This window comes from Embiotoca jacksoni, unplaced genomic scaffold (assembly GCF_022577435.1).
Source record: "Embiotoca jacksoni isolate LCO1_2020_lvr unplaced genomic scaffold, fEmbJac1.0.p SCAF_21, whole genome shotgun sequence".
Lineage (NCBI taxonomy): Eukaryota > Metazoa > Chordata > Actinopteri > Embiotocidae > Embiotoca > Embiotoca jacksoni.
This window is the reverse complement of record NW_027185352.1, coordinates 5,627,364-5,646,229: the sequence shown is the minus strand read 5'-3', so window position 1 is coordinate 5,646,229 and position 18,866 is coordinate 5,627,364. Positions and strand designations below refer to the sequence as shown.

Below are 18,866 nucleotides of genomic sequence, written 5' to 3'. Positions count from 1 at the left end.
GAGTCAAAAAAAAAATGTGTCCTTCACTTCTTAGTCAAAGAGGTAAACTACTGCTCTGTCCTCTAAATAGTCCAGTGGACAAGTGGACAATCCAAATAAAGCAATGGATTTAAATGCCTTCATTTATTAACATGAATTGAAGTCAGTAGGACTGATGGAGATACATGAACAGAACCTCTTCTCCATCTTCCCTAGCTGTGGAGCTCCCGGGGACTCACATACAGTGCGTGTATGTGAGTCCAATCCCCCATAACTCTAAAATAAATAAAAAAAAACTCCTGCTGCTTGTTTTTCAATCCTCCACAAATCTGTTTAGTATTAAAAGTAAACATAGTAGGATTTGGATAGCTGGCCAGGGACAAATCCCAAGCAGAACTTTCCTGACTATACACACACACACACACACACACATACAGACGTTGACCTCCACAGATCAGCATGTTTGAGTGTTTCAGATATTGTTTTGGGAACTCATGAGGTCATGACAGATGACATCTAAGAGAAAGAAAAATCTGTATTTAATATATGTGTCATTAGTGTCAGTAATAAACTATTTAAAGTGTATGAGGGCACAAGAACTAATCAAATCTGGACCACATGTTGAATACGTGGTGGCTGTTATGTGCCTCTATTTCACTCTCCAATGTCTGTAACATTACTGATCTGTTAATAGTGTGACTTTTAATCTTATACTTGAACCACATACAATAAAAGAAGTTATACTGTATGGAATTTTAAGGGTTAATATTTTACAGAGACAATAAAGCTCCATCCAAAGCTACAGAATAAATGATACGACTGTTTTCACAGGGACAATAAACTGAACTTCTCTCATCTTGTTCTGTTTTTCCCCTCAAATCTGACCTGGAGGCAGTTTCAAATGTAATGGAGGGGCTAGCTATACTAAATTGTGTTAAAATGATAAATTAGTGATGATTCATTGAATGTTTAAGGGCGTCAAGTGGGACCTTCAAATAGACACATTATGTACGGTAGCCTACTTAAAAGGACAGGACTATATATATTATTGTACTTATGAGAGAACCTTGTGTATATTGTGCGTATGTGTGCCTTCATAACTAATTTAAGAAACAGATAGCAAAAGGAAAAGCATTGCATTAATACTTGCATTTATAATGACTGAGAATTTGCCCATCCCACTCAGTATGTTGTACCATATACCTACAGGGAGAAGAGGAGGAAAGAGAGAGCAGGTTAAGTGGAAGAGAAAAAGGAACATCAGTATGAAGCTCAGTGACCAAACTGTGATGGTGGAAGGAAGTTACTTAAACTCAATTTGCTTGTAAAGACGTTTTTCTGCCCTTTCATGCCTCCAGAACTGTGAGGATGATGGAAATGTCAGTTATTCGTATTTGTTCATCAACCAAAGCTTTGGACAAATTGAAAGTTTTGACCCGATAATGGTGCTAGATAAAAAAAAAAGTCACAGAGGTTACCAAACTTAGAACAATTCAGGGGGGACATGACTATCTGGGCCAAAATTGCATTTCCCTAAAAGCCATGAAAGGTTAATCTCATGGTGGCACTAATCAGGAGGTCAACAAAGTCATTAGAAATCTTCCTTTGGTGACCATGAACATCTGTACAACATGTTTAAGCCAATTCATCCAATTTCTCTGTTTTCGGTCCACAGTGGTGGATGGAGCTACACACAGGCTGAAAAATCAACAGTGTTATCCCCACAGCCACAAAAAAAGTATCTTCACTTGTTTAAGGAGATATTTCTGCATTATTCTGAGAAGGTTTAATGTGAAGGTGGGAATTTGTTATGAAGACATTCAAGGACATGTTATCCTTGGCTTACAGCATGACCTTTGGTCTTACTAAAGCTCTTTAAAAAGCCGATGGGTAAACTGAAAAATACACAGAGGTCAGGTTGAAATGAAGGATTCTTTTCTGCTAAAAACAGATTATATGAGAGATGAAGTTTCAGCCAACAGCAACAACACGACTGCAGTGAAGTGCTGCGAGGCGTCAGCTTGTAAACTCAGCGTTGAAACCTGCCTCACTGTCAGAGGACACCGCCAAGTCGAACATGATTTAACCAGTCTGGTTTCACTGGAGTTTTAGTGTCCAATTATGTTTTAAATAGTGATTCACAAGGGTTGTAGAATAACAAATAAAAAAATCTATTTTAACATTTTGTTAAATAAGTCTAACAGCCACAAACAGATCCAATCCTTTCTGTGTCAGATCAGCTCACCGATGTCTTTAGCGCGCACGGCGACCGGCCTGCGCAGCTCTGTGACAAACTTCTTGGCATCCAGTCTGATCTCGATGACATTGTTCAACAGGGCGAAGAGAGGAGCCAGAGGGAAGGAGGCCACGAACAGAGAGACGAAACCAAACTGGATGACTGCAGAGCGAGACAAACGATTATTACATGATGTAGGTGTAGGCTATTTAACAATATGAGCAGCTACATTCATTTTGGTAATTTGGTATCTTATAGAAAATAAAAAGAGAACTTGAATAATTAAACCAATGAAACCATGGTGATTGCATTTATCTGTCTAAATATAAAGGTCTTATTTCTGAACATCGCCATTACTTCATGTTCTACATACTATCGCTGACACAGAAATGTGCAATCTAACAATATTTACTAATTATGCTGCTGACATTTAAATGTACACATAAGTCACTGAAATGTATTAACATTGGCAGCTGAAGCCTTCAGAACATACACAAAGAAAGGTGAACACAACACTGGAATTTGACAGAATTTCCTTAATGGTGTCTGAAGGACATAAAGAAAACTTATATAGTTTACAGTAAACAAAGTCAGACGCTTGTGAAGTTCAGATGTGTGTCACACACTGACGTACGTTTCTTTAAAAAAACAAAAACCTGTTTTTCCAATTTAAGACAAGCACAGATCTGCTTCAAAATGACTGAAGTTCACTTCAAGTTAACTCTTCTAAGGACAGAAACGAGCTACGAGCTGAAGGTATTTCTGCTTTTTGACAGCATATGAGAGCTTGACTTTTGAGGAAGGAATCAAACCTACAACACTACAATGCCTGTTCTTAAACAGCCACTGAGACGCTGTCAGACAGACATTGTGAACAGTCCTTTGTCTGGTCAGGAGTCACAGTGTCTGTCCACACTCGTTGGTTCAGATGATGCCTTTTAAGGTTAAACACTCCGATGCACCAGCTAAACTGGGACTTTTTTATGATGAAGTGTGTGGTGTGTGTGTGTGTGTGCGTGTGTGTGTGTGTGTGCGTGCGTGCGTGCATGCGTGCGTGCGTGCGTGCGTGCGTGCGTGCGTGCGTGTGTGTGTGTGTATCTACACTGAGTGTGGTGTGCTAATCCACCTGATTAGATAACCCAGAGAAGCAAAATCAATGACTAAAAATGTAAATTAAAGACGATGGGAATTTATTGTACAGAGCATCACAGTCTCTCACATCCACATGAACACTGGGTTTCATAGTACTGTGAAATGTTTGATGTTAGAATGGCAGAAATGTCTTAATCAATACTGGTAACTTAAAAAAGTAGCTCAAAAACAAGAATACCAGGAGATTTAAGAGACAAGGTCTTGTGGATTGATAAGTTTCCCTTCGGCCACAACAAGGTCAGAGGTCAGCTGCAGTCAGTTTTACAACAAGAGGGGAATCTTGAGTTTGTCTGAGCACCCTCCAGCCAGGTAGATGATAGTAGTCATGATAGTAGGAAACCACTGAATTAAATTAGGTACTGTCAGAGACATTAAAACGGCACGTAAAACAAGTGAGAATAAAAAAAAAAATTTAAAAAAAAAAGAGAAAAGAAAAGAAAGTGAGAGCATCAGAGACCAGAAACGTAAATCGATGTGTCAAAACTGGTAGCCAGGTAGTTTTGTGTCTTATTATGTTAGCAAAAAAAAAAAAAAAAACACCAGCAAAGTTCTTGTGGTAAAATCAGAAATCAAGTTTGTAAGTTAAAATATATGAACTGAGAATAAAATGATTTGCATTGCAAATAAATTTGCTCTGACGGTTTTGTTAGTTTTGGTCACAGAATTCAAAATGTTGCTTATAAAACTAGACTTTTTGGTTACGACTCAAAAACGTTTGTTTGCGAACCAAAAACCTTTTTGAGTTGAGTACTGTAGTGAGCGCGACATATGCTTTAGACTGGAAACTTGATTTTTAATTGTAATGCCAGAAATTTGCTTTTTTTTTTTTTTTTTTTTTTTGCATAATAAAGACACAAATAGACCTTCATAGATGCTGGCATACAGAGAAACTGTGGTTTAAAAGTTCTCCCCTCCACCCATCAGGCGGATCTTGTTTCTTGATCTTTGCCTGAAGTTTGACTGTAACATTTTCAGCTGCACTCTTTAAAGATAAAACACAAAAGTCACAAAATCCAGAACATTTTCCTCCCGTCCAAAGACGTTAGTAGGTCAAGCAAATTGTAAACCTTTACAGTCACTGCGAGTTTGTCTGAACCACAGATATGAAATACAACTCTGTGCTGAATGTGAAAGAGTTAAAACGGCAAAATGTAGAAGCATAAATGCATTCATCTAATTAAGGAGTTCTTCATTATAAGACAAAGAAAAATGTTCATTGGCTTCCACTGTGACAGAAACAAAACTCACTTCAATCATTTGAGGAGGGTTGAAGTTTTATTCACGGCTAAAAACATAATTCAGAGGTGGCATTGAGTCTGATTAGTCGGACAGTGTGATACGGGGCTGACCCACGGCCAGGGAGAAAGGTGTGCAGCAGTAAACATTTATTGTGTTGTGTTGATTAATGATCAATTCACCTGCTTCCTAAGAATGTGGAGAGGAAACTTGAGAAAGACGAAGCAGGTTGCCTGATGCGCGGCTCGGTTCAGAGCCGTGGAACTTTAGCAGTGTGGGAACGGGGATTTCCAGCGAGCGGGAGACTGACGGCTTCATCTCAGCACGCCACGCCGAGACAATGAGCGGCCAGGAAGAGAATACGACATCGGGGCAGCGAGCGCTACGGGGCAGGCTTAGAATAACCTCGCTATCTAACCTGAGCCGAGGTTGACGGGTTCGACCCGGCCACACAAAGACAGACAAACACACCTTAACACGAGCACCGGGGCCCACAGATACTACACACAGGTACAAACAAGCACAGGAATAAATAGTGAACGTGTGAACGCAAACCCACGACGACCCATTCGATCACTCACGACAATGTGCGAGTGTGTCTGTTTGCATGTAGAGCTCAGACATTTCTGACGTTCTTCTCTGTGCCCTGCGGAGACATCAGCCCAGTCTTCTCTCCCTCAGCCCTGATCCTCCCCATCCTCTCTCAATCCAGATCATTTCATGCCGGATCAACAGTCTAAATGCTACCAAAGATTTAAAGTCCTGCAAATCTGCTGATGTTTCCAGTTATGAAGAGTTGAAGTAGATGTATTTCTTATTTACAGAAGGTTGTTTGAGAGCCTGCATTTACAATAAATGCCCCTCAAAGATCATGTCAAATATAACAGACAAGACTTTACTTTCTATTTACAAATTCACCAAAATCTCAGTTTTAAAAAAAAAAAATGTATTTATGGTTTTGACCTTAGAATATTTAGAATAAAAATTATTTATAAAAAATGGCTACGAGGAAAATTCACAGACTTCAGGCTGTCAGCTGTCTTCTTAATAAGACAGCGGGGTGGCCGCCACTCATTGTTTCTTGTTATCTTTTTAACATGGTATGTCTTTCTTCTGCATGTATCTGCTGATTGTATCTCACTAAACTACATGTTTTCTCCATCCACTAAGGACCAAACTACCGTTGGAGTTTGGATGGATGAAAATTTCAACTCAGTTTCACATCAAAACGTGTCACACCTACATTGATCCACATTGGAAAACGTATTAGTTTCACAATAACGGCTCAAAAATTCTAACTTTCATACATTTTCTTTTCCTGTTCTTTTTGACTTGCCTGCATCCACATCACATTAATGTCCAACCTGTTCTCAAGTACTCCCGTTTTGTCAAAGCCCGCTTAGTCATAACATAAGCGTTAGGCCGAGGCATCAAAACCAACATGGTTGGGGGGAAAAAAATGATGGTTTGGTTTAAGATAAGCATGTTACTTATGTAAACGAAGTTACCTATGTTACATGGGTTAAATGTATTTACTTTATTTTTTACTTATAAGTAAACTTACTTATTTACATTACTTAAAATAAAGCCACCCATCCAAATCTATATTTTTGGTTTCTCTTAAAAAATATCAGACACAAATTATCATTCCTAGCAGAGTATTTTTATGTGCCAAAGTTTCCCAGTTTTTAACAACTCTTGTGGTCAGCTCAATCTCAATATCGAAAGTTGAGACATGCAAATTATTATGAAAAAGTTTCAGCCCAAGACGGCAAGAGATGCTGTAACTGAGCAGGTGTTGGTTTAATATGACTGCCGTTGGTTGTATTAGTGTGTGCGTGTGTGTGTGTGTGTGTGTGTGTATCTGTGTGTGTGTGTGTGTGTGTGTGTGTGTGTGTGTGTGTGTATCTGTGTGCACCTCTCCACCAGCTCACAGGCAGTAAATTCCTCAGCTTTTATTGGCACATTGGCACAAGAACTGTCCTTCCTTGAAACCATATAACCTCTGAATGATCCTAATAATGAGGTTTTTCACATTAACATACTGTGCAGAAATAAATATGAAATCTAAGAATAATTTTGATTATATTAACATTTTGATTAGAAGTAGACCTTGCTCACTGTTGTGTAATATTTATTTGATTTACACGTTTTTATTTCTCCCATTCCACAACTGTGCCAACAACAATAAAGATGGATCAGTGGTGCCAAGCTGTGGCATGACAAGCAATCCACAAAGGCTTAAATTTACTACCGAAGCAGAAACAACTGATCCAATTTAGATTTAGTTGACTGTAAACTTAAACGTTTTATTTGCACAGTTAACACTGTGGGACACAGTCAAGACTTTCCATAGCTGCTGTCATCCAAGCTGGTTAAACCAGGAATGAGAAAGTTACCCATTGTTTTACTTACACAAATTCCTTCACTTTAAAAATCAGGTCAGAGTTTACATTTATTGCATGATTAAGATCGCAGTCCGGTTGATTTAGCAGTTTTCCACTTTCTCCTGCAGGGTCAGAAAAATCTGCAAAAGCTTGACTGAAAACTGACTTAATGTTCTTCAGTCCTTCTGCTTGTTAGCCATCCAACATGGTGGCCTGTTCCTTCAAACTGATCGCATATAAACATGTTGTCATTCACTGGGAATTGTGTAGATGAGCAGCTACAGATGTAGCTGTATATTTTCTATCAAAGATCAGGGAATATCAAAACAAAAAAATGTAAAACAAATCAAATTCATGCATTTTAACTAACGCTGTGGTAAGATGAAGGTCACAGTGAAGTAATTCAAAATGACGTGTCACTTTCTAACTGGCGTTTTAAGCTTGAATACCAGAAATGTAGATCCTTGGAGGAAGGGAAAGCTTTAACCTGAAACTGTTTCCAGTGTTTATATACTCTAATTTGTGACATAACTGTAGATTACTTATTTTATATACAGTGCGTGTCCATGACGCAGCCTTGTACTTAACTTTGGAAAGCAACAGGATATAAAGAGACGTCTCCCACGTCAACTTCACACACTTTTTCACACACCTAAGTGATTCTGCTGTTTACTCTGTCAGATAAATGTATACAAATGCTGCTCATGAAGGAAAACAACCTTGTGCGAACAATATCCAAACATAAATACATCCTGGATCCATAAGCTATTCTATCCAGGTGTGTATGTTTACCTGAGTGGGTCATTATGTAACAGCTCTCAATGATGTACAGGGATGCTCATTTTAAAAGTATGTCGGTGCCCAGACGGCTGCTCTTTTGTCCTCGAGGCTGTTTTTCGTGCAGACTCACTCATCTCCATGTACTCTGGTGTGAGGCCTTCAAAGGGAGCCAGCTCGTAGTCCAGGTTCCACTGTTGTGGAGGCCTCTCGTCCTCCCTCTCCTCCACTGCTGAGCCTTTATCCTTTAACGCACGCACCAACTTCTTCAACTTCCTGTTGTGATGGAAGGAGGAGGTGAATGCAATGAAGAGAACGTAGAAGACTTTAACATTTTATATTCTTGTTTCACATTTGGATTCCTACTTGTAATCCTTTTCTAAGTTGTATTGTAGTTGTTGTCCAAGTACTAATATCTAAGCTGGAGAGAAATTATGTTTTCTGTTTTCTTTAATTTTATTTAGTTAAATTGCTTATTAAACTTATAAATACAGTTGTGAGAATAGAAAAAAAAAAGAAAAACAGTTGGAAAAATTGTGAATTTGACTGAAAAAGTTGTTGAAACTGAAATAAAAACTATGTAAAAAAAATTATAATTTCATATTGTAAAAGTATGAAATACAAATTTTAGTGTAATTAAATGTAAAAACATTCATAATCAGGAGACACTGTGAATGATCTGATTCAACAATGCATTAAAACTGAACCCTACTTATTGAATGCATTTTAAAGGTACATTTCTTGGATCATCAGACAAAGTGGCGACAAGATGCTGTCATCTTCAACACATCAACACAAGTGCTGCTGCGGGCCACAGTGTCTCTTGATACTGTCACAATGAGGTGTCAAAGTTGGAGATTTTTATTATTCTATGCTTGGTGGTTTTAAAAGACAGGTAGTTTATGATCCCAAAATATATTTCAATATCCAATCCAATGGAACGGAGTTGGCTCCATTTTTAAAGCAGATTATCCTGCATTTATTATTCAATTTGGTCATTATTTATTACATGTAAAAATAAAATGTAACACAACATCAACACTAGAGCAGGGTGAGTGAATTCAAAATCGTGAATCTCATAAAAAAAATGAATGTGTCTCCCCAACAAATAAAACGCCCGTCTATATTTTTAACAAGGCAGTGAGTAAATGTGTAAACTTTCCCTGGAACACAAGACATTAACACAATCTCTGCTCGTGAAACATAATCACCAAATAGGTATTTACAGCAGTGCAGAAATGCTAAGATTTCATTGAAAGCCGCTGGACCAACAGCTGAAGCTGCAGGAAAGAGAGCAGCTGAGATGGAGACTGAAGCTTCGTGATGAAAACAAACTGCTGCTGGGAAACACACAGAGGGGAGAGTTTATGGGTGTTTCTATAAGATCTGTAACTTACAGTGTGTGTTTGTGCATGTATATTGTACATACTGTTGTACCTGTGCAAATAGTCAGTACTTGTGTGTGACAGTGTGTGCAGCATGTATACTGTATGTACTGTGTGTGCATGTGACTGTGCACTACTCGTAAAACTTGAATAAAAGCAGCTAAATGCTCGATTGCATTATTTATGTGGTTATCACTTAGACACAGGAGAGTTAGGAGTTGAACACATAAATATCCTACAAACACACATGTAGTCATCTGCACTGGATGACCCCCACCCCCAACACACACACACACACAGAGTCAGTGGTCGGGGGTGTGGGTCTGAGCAGAGATTTGTAATGTAGGTCACGACTCTGTGTTTACACACATTTGTGCTGTGTTTCAAATGTCGTACTTGTGCGCCAACACTCACTATTCTGAGTGCATATGTGCGTTCACACTGTCGAGTACAGAAACACGCAGCGCGCTGCAAGTACCAAGATGATGAACTGAGAACGGTCCAAAAAAGAAGCGTGAAACTCTGGACACTTTCCACCTTAAACGGTCGCTATCTTGTCTGTGTAGAAGAAGGGGGCGGGGCCACTGACGTAAAGAATTTTCAAATTAAGACATCTGAGGAAGATGCAGCTGTTCCTGAACACCGAACAAAAGTGTTTCCTTTTCACTGCTGCTGCTGCTGGACAGAAGAATCAGTGCGTTTATTGAGTGTGTTGAACAGAGGGCAAAAAAACATGTTCAATTCTGGGCAAAATAAATAAAGCTGCAGATATTTTGGCGGGTGATGTGTTCACATGTCGAGGATATTTCCGGTCAGTGCAGGACGGTGATTTGAAACAACACTACTCTGATAGAGTCCTAACATGTAAGAGCACTATTTGTTAGTATACTAAGAGAAGTATGTCATTTGGACCACAGCGTTATTGTAGGTTTCTCTCTCATGTGCCTTCCAATCCTTCTTCTCGTGCTTTGGTGTCAGTCACATCCATTTACAGCCTGGTTTGACTGCCCAATTCCAGATATCATGTAAAGGCATCGGATTATCCTTTCATTCTGCAGATTTATATTTCAATATGAGTGTGAAAGAGATAACATACACAGATCAGTTTCAACCAAATTAACAGAGTGTAGAACTGAATGACTGACAAGCCAAATAAAATGATTTCCTCCAAGAAGCTGGTGTGTTTAAAGGACAGTCAGTATCGGGCTGACATCCATCAAGAGGCCAGAAAAACAAGCAGAATGAGAAATTAATGTTTCACTGCTGGAAATCCATGTCGGCAGTCGTTTGCCAGGAGTTTGAACAGAACTTAATAGCTGTATGTTTGTGTTTGTTTTATAATCTTTTGGGCTTTGTTTTTTATAAATATAATTACATAAATGATGGCACTCCCATTTGATGTATGTTATTCTACAAGTGTGATATGTATTTCCTTCTTTAAACAAAAACAGTACCTCATTTAAAACCTACGTGTTGGTAGTTTTGCTTAAAATATGACAAAAAGAATAATTAAGATATCAAGTTTATCTGTTGATCAATTAATACCGTTGCTGTTTTATTTTATATTTCAACCTTGTTTCAGGCACCTTATACTACTTTATGTAACTACCATAAATAAAAACTATAGTACAGAAAACTGAACTTTGGTTTGAATTTAGATATTTAGACAGTATGAGATAATGAAATTGGCTCAGGCGCTTTCTATTTCCAAGAAGTCCATTTTGGATCATGTTCAGTTGTTCTTGAGTTTGTTTGGGTTCTGCTGCGTATTTTTTAAACACTCCACATCTCTTAAATGTGTAGACAGGAACTTCTAAGGTCAGATTACTTTTCTGAACCTGTGTAAACCTCAGATGTAGTGCCTTCACTCAGCAGCTCCTGGGACACCTCATGGGACTGCACACTGACCCTTAGTGTCGGACTGTGGATTTACAGGTTGTCTCTCAGGTGTGAAAGCTTTTCAGTGCATGAGTTTGAGGCAGCTCGGTAGATGGTATGTAGATGACATGATTGTATGTGCTGCAGCTTGCTGATCCCTCAGGATATCCAGTACAAACCAGAGCATTTGAGGAGACTCACCTAACGCGTCGGGGGGTCGAGCTGCGCTTGCAGCAATTGTAACAGCCAGAAGGCCCCTCTGCTGTGTGACAGCTGTTATAAACAGAGCTGACCTTTGACCTTCAGGATTTGCATGCAAAAGCTGAGCAACTACACAAGTCAGAGTATGACTGTACAGATATGGAAGGAATGTTTTAAGAACAAGAAAGGGAAGAGGGACCTGTGAATAAGCATGTGTGTATGTTGCTAGGTGATCTTATCATCTGACTTCTTCTTTAATTGCTCTTCTAGACTCCTGAAATTGCAACCTTTAAGTGATCATGTAAAGAGAGAGGAAAGGAGTCGACTTACGGGATGCCAATTTCAAAGATGTTGTTCTGGATCAGCTGCTTCCCCAACATGATGATGCTGAGCTGAATGCACAACTCGATGAGGCAGCCTCCCGGAGCACACTGAGGGACACACACACTGAATTTGTACACATATTCATTAACACTTTGTTTTATTAGCTCAGCAGAGTAAAAAGATAAAGAACAAACCTCCTCCATCCGATAATCATTAAAAACGTACACGTAATTTCCAGGTCGACCTGCAAACCTGCAAAGACAAAGGCACAAAGGAGGTGACGTTTATTTTTCTAAGAAGTGAAAGAACTGAAGGCTTAAAAGTTCCCTTTTCTTAGTAAAATAAACCAACTGGTCGGTTGAAAAGAATTTTGTCATAAAGCTAAGGCTGTTTTTTTCAGTACATGAACATTGATGTTGAGGAGATGCAGGGTTACAGTACAGTGATGTACAAATACACACCCACACACACACGCAGGGCTTACCGTCCCTTGAAGAAAGCCACGTAAAAGATGGGGGCGTATGCGTTCATAAACTTCAGTAGGAAGGCTTTCAGGATGAGACGCTCTTCGAAGTTGGTTTCTGTTTTAGGAATCTCTGAAAAACAGTTGACAGGAAAATGGAAGAAAGATAATAGTATTGTTTCATGAGGTCAGAGAGCTGCGAGGGGGTTGGAGATGTTAAAAAAGGAGCATGTTAAAGGAATCATATTCAATGAATTCAGATTTCTGTTTCTTTTTGATTATAAAGCAATTCTATGCGCCGTTTAAATACTGTGAACGTCTTAAAAGTGTCAGTCCACAGAGAAATACCCAGCAGCTGTGCTGTGCGGATGAGCCGTTGGGACTTCTGCAAGTTTATAATGTCACAAACTCACACTCATGTCCACCCTTAGCACGGTCCACTGTCCAGTCTTTAATCAGGACAATGGACTGATTGCTCTGTTGCAAAGCCAGCAAACTACAAGATCGAAGCAAACCTGTGGTTGGCCTACGGTGTGTCACTCACAAAAGAGAACCGATCAGAAGAAAGCGTCATTGATCAAAGCTCCTTAGAGACACAGACACACAACAGCCTGTTCGTGGTAAAGCTCCAGAGAGAAGACAGAAGGGAAGAGATATGTACATATATTCAGATAGGTTTCGGTACTTAAAACAATAAAAATATGTTCTTATGGAAAACAAGACTGCAAAAAAAATATGGGATGTTTAAATGAAAAATGAAACGCAGTATATTAAAAGGTGGCTTGTGAGTACATAAGGTTTGTATTAAACTGTAAACAACGTAAAGTGTAACGAAGCTTTCGATAGTATGTGTCTTTAGTCCATTGTGATCACATGGGAACTCTGTTTAGAGAAAAGTGGTGATTCTGTCAGTCTGACTCCTGAACAGAGTTATAACATGACCACTGTGCTGGAAGTAGGTTAAAATACTGGCACTTTTCACATTGCATGTCCTCTCTCTCTCTCTCTCTCTCTCTCTCTCTCTCTCTCTCTCTCTCTCTCTCTCTCTCTCTCTCTGTCTCTCTACCACACACACACACACACACACACACACACACACACACACGTTCCCTCTTTCTCACACTTCTCCTTCCCATTCCTTTCCTCTATTTCAGAGGCTCTGAATATGAATGTAAATGCGGGTGAAACCTCAGGGGACGACTGATGGGACGGCTGGAGCATGAAAACATCAAAGTTTCATCAAACTGTCCACCAAGAGGCAGAAAGACTTTTTCTTTCTCTCTCACAGATACACATGATGATTACAACGTGCAATATGAGGCCATATTTTTCTCTCCACGTTTTTGAAATATGTCATTCGAGGGATTAAAAACACGTGCGTACGTGAGGTCCCATCAGGTGATGATTAAAGATGGTCAGATGAGAAGAATGATATCATGTAACTTTTGGCATTAAAGCAAATGTGTGGCTCCAAAAACATCAAACTAAACCTTTAATAATTCAAGTAGAATGACTGAAATGTGTCAGCTGGGCTATTCATAAAGGCTTGCTTTAACTTTTTTTTAATTTGTTAAATTTTTTTTGGTTTTCTCAGTTCTTTCATGTTTTGAGAAACTTCCTGAGTTCAGTACCTTTACAAACGTAAAATGACTACATGAATTTCTGTACCTAGCTCAGTCAGCCACAGCGCCACAGCGCCGTAGATTTCGTCAAGGATCAGGATAACCACCAGGTTGATGATGACCGCGGTGGCCGTCACCGTCACCCGAACATTAGACTTGGTCTCCGGGTCGGGGCTCATCGCCATCAGGGCCGACACCGTGATGCGGTAGACGATGACACCGAATACTGCCGAAAATGTCAGGCCGAACTGGAAGGAGAGTAAGACAAGACAGGGAAAATATTACTCAGTCAATCAAGCTAGAATTAATATTAAAGGAAAACATGGAGGTAGGTCAGACATACACTCATGAACTGTGTTTTTTCCATTTGTATTTTTCCATTACAAAGCGCTTTCATTCTTAGATACTGAGATAATGATTTTTAAATAGAGTACTAATCAGATTTTTATGTACTGACCATGAAGAGGATGGAGGAAACATTGATGAAGTATCCAGGAAGACGGTCTTTCCAGGTCAACTTTTCTATAGCAGACTGACAGAGAGGACCGGGGGAAAAGAGGGAAAGGTGCCAGTCAGTCGTACAATAGTCAATATTTCTTTAATGTTGTTGGGAAATCTGTTTTGCAGAACAAGAAGCCTCCTACAGAGACATCTCAAAAGAGAAGAAGACAGAAAAAAACAAATGTTTCACTTGGTTGCAAGGTTTAAAAAATAAATCTCGATAATCTGAAGTGAATAGGCTGTCACACTTCCCCTTTCCTCTTTTCAAATGGTTTGTAAAAGCTGAATTTCTCCACAGGAAACAGTGCTATATCTCAACAGAGAGACATGAAGGAGCACAATACCCCGTTTTACAATCTGCAGCCTGAAGTTGGAGACCAGCTCGGAACAAATGTTTTCATGCCATAGAGTCTCAAACACCCGGACGGCCCCACGGTTAATGTGATTAATCCATTTTCCTGGGCACTAACATGGGAACATTTTTATATGTATGGCCTTGGTGCTGAATTTAGTTCTGTCATTTTCTATGACATATGTATACCCAGCACAAAACCTTTCTGTAGCAATGCCTTCACTTTGAGATCAGCTTGTGTGTTCAGACAACTTTACAAAAAAAAAGAACTACTTTCACCTTCTGGGAAATACAAGTATGTTCTTTTTTTTTTGCCAAGACTCAGATAAGGACTATTTTTGCGTTACCGCACTGTACTTTTCTTCTCCCATTTTTTCGGAGCCATATGTCACCAGTATTTCTGCTCAACTGTTCCCAGCGTCTCGCCCCTGTATGGATCAGCTCACTGAATTTCACTTTGAACTGGGGGATAAGTATACCGCTATAGTACTACACTCAATAGGCTTGGTTGTATAATTAGTGCTAATCATACTATAGGCCTGCTCAAGTTAGTATTATCTTGCAATACTTTTACACAAGCAGCTCTCTCACTGACCGCTGCTGAAGCAAACTGTTGAGTTAATTGTGACTGCAGCTTTGGGGTGGCAGAGCTGTCACTGTGGCGGTACTCTGATTACAGCTGGGACACACTTTTTGATGGTTGTAAAACAAAGTGTCATAGAAGCACCGCGGTTAGATACATCCATACTATTGTAGACTGAGCCACAGCAGCAGCCAAAGTCTGAGCAAGCTGTACCCGCAACAGCCAGATAAAGGAGCTACAGCTGTTCTCACCACGGACACAAACAGAAACCTTTGGCAGATGTAACTGTGATTCCTGAAGGCATCTCAAAAGTATTTGAAGAGAGGCAACAAAAGCCGACAGTTATTTTATACTCTTCATCATGAAATAATGTCCGACAGGCTTTGTTGGTTTGGACAAGAAACAAAGCAAATTCAGGCTGTGAAGTCCAGAGGAAGAAAAACAAAATGTCAGAAAAAGTGAACAGAATCCAGCAACAAAGTCAATACATCAATATTTAAAACATTAGAGTTCAAAACTGATCATGTTTTAAAACGAGGACTTAATTCTTAATATCACAATAATAAAAGGTAAGATAGCGATGTTAAAGACAGATCTGAACACGGACAGATTTAAAAAAGGTGTTATGAAAGGTGGGTAAAAAGGTGAAAAACATGACAGTGGAAAAGGAGGTAACTCGTTTGTGTTTTTAATGAATGTGTAAGACACGACTTTTAGTCCTTGAAGCCAGAAGGACAAACTGACCTACTTGTGTCAGAAAGAAAAGCCGCTGGACTCGCCTGTCCGTGTTTAAGTCTGGTTTGATCTGTGCAAACACAAATGCAGCATCTGTAGTATGTGACCCCCTTCCAGGTATGTGACCCCCTCCACCCCAGCATTAGTGATTACAGGCACGAGCACACACACACACACACACACACACACACACACACACACATTTACATGAACAGAATCAGGCAGCAGAAGAGAGGAATTTCACACACAGACTCGCTAAGTGATGGTCAGAGAGCTGCTACTGTCTTTCTGCCAACAGGAAGTGCAGCAGCACCATCTAGTGAATATGTTGGTATTGTACAACCTGCAAAACAAGCTGTCCCCAGGAGGAAGTCTCCAGGGAGGGTGTCTCCAGGTACACATTATACATTATATGTATATATAAATATCAGGAAGTATTATGATATTATTATATATTATTATCAGTGTTATTCATCTATCCGTTTCATTCATTTCATGTTATTTTGTGTTCATTATTATGGTTTTGCTGTTATTTAATCGATCTTCGCATTAACCTGTTCACCGGATGTGTTCAGGGATTTTGAATTATCTTAAAATAAACATTAAAGAAAGATTTTGAAGTGTTTAAATTGGATTTAATGTATCAAAAATCCCTCTGCAGAAAGATAATTTACATTCACTACCATAGCTGTGTGTGCTTTGAGCAGAGTTGTTTATTACCTGGATGTCAGATATTTTCTTTGGCATCAAGCAGCGCAATATGTCCAGCAGCTTTAATCTGTATATTAAACATATGAACAGCCTTTTGGGCACAAATTTTAATTTCAAAAAACCTAACAAAAGGAAATTTATGGAATTGCTTCTCTCTTCTTTCATGCACACACACACACACACACACACACACACACACACACACACAACAGAAACCTGCATAAAATTCCACTCTGAAGGTCTTTTTGTCTTTCAGTTTGTTAATACATCAGGTTTGTCTACCTGTGTGTGTGTGTGTGTGTGTGTGTGTGTGTGTGTGTGTGTGTGTGTGTGTGTGTGTGTGTGTGTGTGTGTGTGTGTGTGTGTGTGTGTGTGTGGTGGGGACAGCCATCAGAGAGAGAGGTAGTAAATGGGTCAGGTGTTATATTTGTAATGTCCACTGAGGAAAGGAAAGCCCAGCGAAGCCTTCATCTCGTGACAAAGACTCGGTCACAGTTTTTATTTGTCTTCAACACTCACTCCTTCTGTTCATCCTCCTTCCTCTCACTATCGGTCTCTAAAGCAGCAAATGGAGCCACAATTGCAATCAATTATTGTTGCAAGTCGTACATAAAATATTGTCTTTTAAGTGAATGAATAAACAGACAAACTACAACAGATGTAACATTCAGACTTTCACCTTCAGAGGACAAAGCTGTTCAACAGCAGCATCAATGACTATGATATCTATCTAGAATCAGATATCTGCCACAATGGTGTAGATCTATGCCACAGAGGTAGACCAGGGTGAGGAAACTCCCCCGGCCTATTCCTCCTAGTGTGTTGGAGTGTGTCTGTGAAGAATATGACTCCTATAGTAAGAGTAATATATAAAATGGACACACACAATTAGGACTGCTCATACAAATCTAGTCACACAATGGCTGTGTGCAAAATCACTCTTTCATTAGTACAGATTGAACCATATTCACCCAGCGTCTTTTTATTGGACGGTTTGAATTTCGAGGATGAAATTCATGCACTATGTTTTGTTTTCACTAATTCTCACAGTCTAACAAGACGTATCCACAGCATGCTCTCTACCTCCAGCTGTAACAAACCACTGAGTGCCTGTTTCTGTGTGTAGGGGGACATGTAGGGACTTCTGCGGTCTTAATGCTGTCTTTAACAAACATATATACATTTTAATCTACAGTACATCTAACACTGCATCTGTAAGAGTCTGGCAAACACTTGGCAGTACTGGAATATAAATGCCAGACTCTGTAAGTGCTTGTGCTGTCTTTTTTTTTTTTTTGTAAAATCTTTAAAATTAAATGTCAAATCTTTTTCAGTGTGTCCAACTGTCCCAGTTCAAAAACTGATTTTAAAGTTTCAACAGTGATCCGTATGTCTCAGATAATAAATAAACCAGAAAATGTCCATCATATTCTGTCTGTCAGTTGCCATATTAATGATGCAGCATAGTTTGTACACCGAGACATCACAAATAAATACTCACTGTTCTACTAGATTTACTACACAGTACATTAGCTGTGTTTGGTTCATTGTAGAGTGCCTCGTAATAACGGCTGAAACATGCAATACTTAATAAGTAAACACAAATAACCCCTCCAGTCCTCCTGAAATACAATCTCTCATAGCTCATTTCAGTGTCTCAGGTAACAAATCAAATGGTTCAAGTGGGTGAGAGGGAGAGTTTTGTGTCGCCATAGTGACAGTCACTAATCTTACCCCTGGCTTCCTGCCCAGCATGCATCACTCCTACTCATCCGCCCTCCCTCTGCTTCTCTCCATCCCCCTACTTCTCCAAGTCTCTCTCGGTTTATTCGAGCTGTGGGTTTTGTCTTTGGAAATCTTTCAGTCTTTGTCTTATTTTTGTATTTGATCCACAATAGATCATTTATTTGAAAAATTGGTGCTAAACCAGAAATTAAGTTATACAATTCAATTATCAGTTTAAAAACTTCTTTCAACAGCAGACATATTGCCTCGTCATGACATAAAAGGCACAGGTGTTACTATTGATGGTTCTGTGGGCTTCACCAGAGAGTAAGCGATTAATAATGTTATTAATTACTCTGGTGGTTGGTGACTCACGATGCCTGCAGATAGAAGGGTCATGCAGAATAATACAATACATTAAGAAAACGCTGGTGTTTATCTTTATTATTTTACTGTCAATAAATCCCATGAAAATACTAAAAGGAATAATTTGTTAATGTGTTCCAACAGAAGACAAAAGACTTTGAAAACAGGTCACTGGTTGAAAACTGAATTTTAAGGAGATGGGTTTTATTTAGTATTTGTATTTATTTAGTATAAATAAAACGATGATAGCACT

The 18,866-nt window shown here is 39.2% G+C and overlaps 1 protein-coding gene across 1 annotated transcript in view; it reads right to left on the bottom strand.

Moving 5' to 3' along the window:
* Positions 1–18,866, bottom strand: part of ano2b (anoctamin 2b) — a 61,456-nt gene that overhangs the window by 12,354 nt on the left and 30,236 nt on the right. The window contains exons 14-21 of the mRNA XM_069156552.1: positions 14,098–14,172; positions 13,687–13,888; positions 12,040–12,151; positions 11,750–11,807; positions 11,562–11,662; positions 7,901–8,043; positions 2,225–2,377; positions 1,130–1,182 (exon numbers count right to left, since the gene is read on the bottom strand). Coding sequence (XP_069012653.1) covers positions 1,130–1,182; positions 2,225–2,377; positions 7,901–8,043; positions 11,562–11,662; positions 11,750–11,807; positions 12,040–12,151; positions 13,687–13,888; positions 14,098–14,172 — 897 coding nt within the window. The remainder of the gene's footprint in view (positions 1–1,129; positions 1,183–2,224; positions 2,378–7,900; positions 8,044–11,561; positions 11,663–11,749; positions 11,808–12,039; positions 12,152–13,686; positions 13,889–14,097; positions 14,173–18,866) is intronic.